Here is a 1,648-nt window from a genome sequence, read left to right on the forward strand (position 1 = left end):
AGACGGGGAGGATGGTTTCCAAGAAAAAAATATTTTTAATGCATCTACCCCCCAAAAAACACAGAAATGAAATGGATTTATTTTCTTTTTTTGCCATTTTATTCACATGGAAAAAAAACTCAAAACTTCTCAATTGTAAATTTGTAAGAAAATAACGTGAAAAAAAAGCCTGACATCTTCAGAAGGAAGACGCCAACCTCTGTTTTAGGAAACTTAACTGATGAACCTATCAATTTGTTTTGCGTGTGTGTAAAAAAGACTGGGGCGTTCATTCAATAACACCATTAGAAAGCCCCCCCCCAAAAGAAAGGTTAGTGGGGGTATCACTACTGCGGTGCTTCAGCTCCCAGGCTCTGATCAATACCAATAACTGCTTCTCCTGGGATCAATACGCTCAGACCCCCCCCCCCCCCCCCCCCACCCTGTCCTATCAACCTAAAGACGGAAAAGCCCAGAAAATAATGTTTAAAAAAATAATTCCACAGGGAACTTCAAATCGGCCCAAATGACCCATTATTATTATTATTATTATTATTATTATTATTATTATTATTATTATTATTATTATTATTTTATTATTATTATTATTATTATTATTATTATTATTATTTTATTATTATTATTATTATTATTATTATTATTATTATTATTATTTTATTATTATTAAGCTAAGTACCAATTCAGCCTGTTCTCATGAAGTATTCATACATATAAATACAAAATAGCAAAATAAAGCCCTGTAATTCAAAAGTATTCCACCTATTTATAACTCTGTGTGCGTGTGTGTGTGTGTGTGTGTGCGTGTGTGCGTGTGCGTGTGTGTGCGTGTGTGTGTGTGTGTGTGTGTGTGTGTGAGTGTGTGTGTGTGAGTGTGTGTGTGTGTGTGTGTGTACCAGCGTTGGCGAGCGCCATGGCCTTCAGCGTCACCACCTCCTCGGGGCTCAGCTTCATGGCGTGGTACCTGGCCGCCAGGTGTCGCAGCGCCGCGTGCAGCTCGGCCAATCCCGCGGCTCGGCACTGGGCGGCGTCCAGGCGCAGGTTGTCAGCGAACACAAGCTCCTCCCCCGCCGAGCTCTGCGAGCGCCAGGCCACGCCCACCAGCAGCGCCTCCATCCAACCGCTCTGCAGCAGCGACATCTGGTCCACCAATGAGAGGCTGGAGAAGCCTGAGAGGGGCGGGGCTTATTATTGTTTATCCATATTCTTACATAGTGTTCTTATTCAGTCAGTCAGTTTATTATGTTTATAATTTATAGTCAGAGTTAATATTGTATCATGATCTTCTGCTTAAACACAGACTATATCTCACCTTTATTGTACTGTATATGTGTATATGTGTGATATATGTGTGTATACATGTGTATATGTGTGTATACGTGTGTATACGTGTGTATACGTGTGATATACGTGTGTATATGTGTGTACACGTGTGTACACGTGTGTATACGTGTGATATACGTGTGTATATGTGTGTATACGTGTGATATATGTGTGTATATGTGTGTGATATAAGTGTGTATATGAGTGATATATGTGTGATATTTCTGTGTATATGTGTGTTTTTTGTGTATATGTGTGATATACACTCACCGGCCACTTTATTAGGTACACCTGTCCAACTGCTCGTTAACACTTAATTTCTAAGCAG

At 40.0% G+C, this 1,648-nt stretch overlaps 1 protein-coding gene across 1 annotated transcript in view; it reads right to left on the bottom strand.

The window, feature by feature from the left end:
* Positions 1 to 1,176, bottom strand: part of LOC117940256 (estrogen-related receptor gamma) — a 3,567-nt gene extending 2,391 nt beyond the window's left edge. The window contains exon 1 of the mRNA XM_034865602.1: positions 894 to 1,176. Within this exon, the coding sequence (XP_034721493.1) occupies positions 894 to 1,137 (244 nt within the window). The 5' untranslated portion in view covers positions 1,138 to 1,176. The remainder of the gene's footprint in view (positions 1 to 893) is intronic.
* Between the last annotated feature and the right edge of the window lie 472 nt (positions 1,177 to 1,648).

The sequence above is a fragment of the Etheostoma cragini genome, unplaced genomic scaffold (assembly GCF_013103735.1).
Source record: "Etheostoma cragini isolate CJK2018 unplaced genomic scaffold, CSU_Ecrag_1.0 ScbMSFa_2055, whole genome shotgun sequence".
Taxonomy (NCBI): domain Eukaryota; kingdom Metazoa; phylum Chordata; class Actinopteri; order Perciformes; family Percidae; genus Etheostoma; species Etheostoma cragini.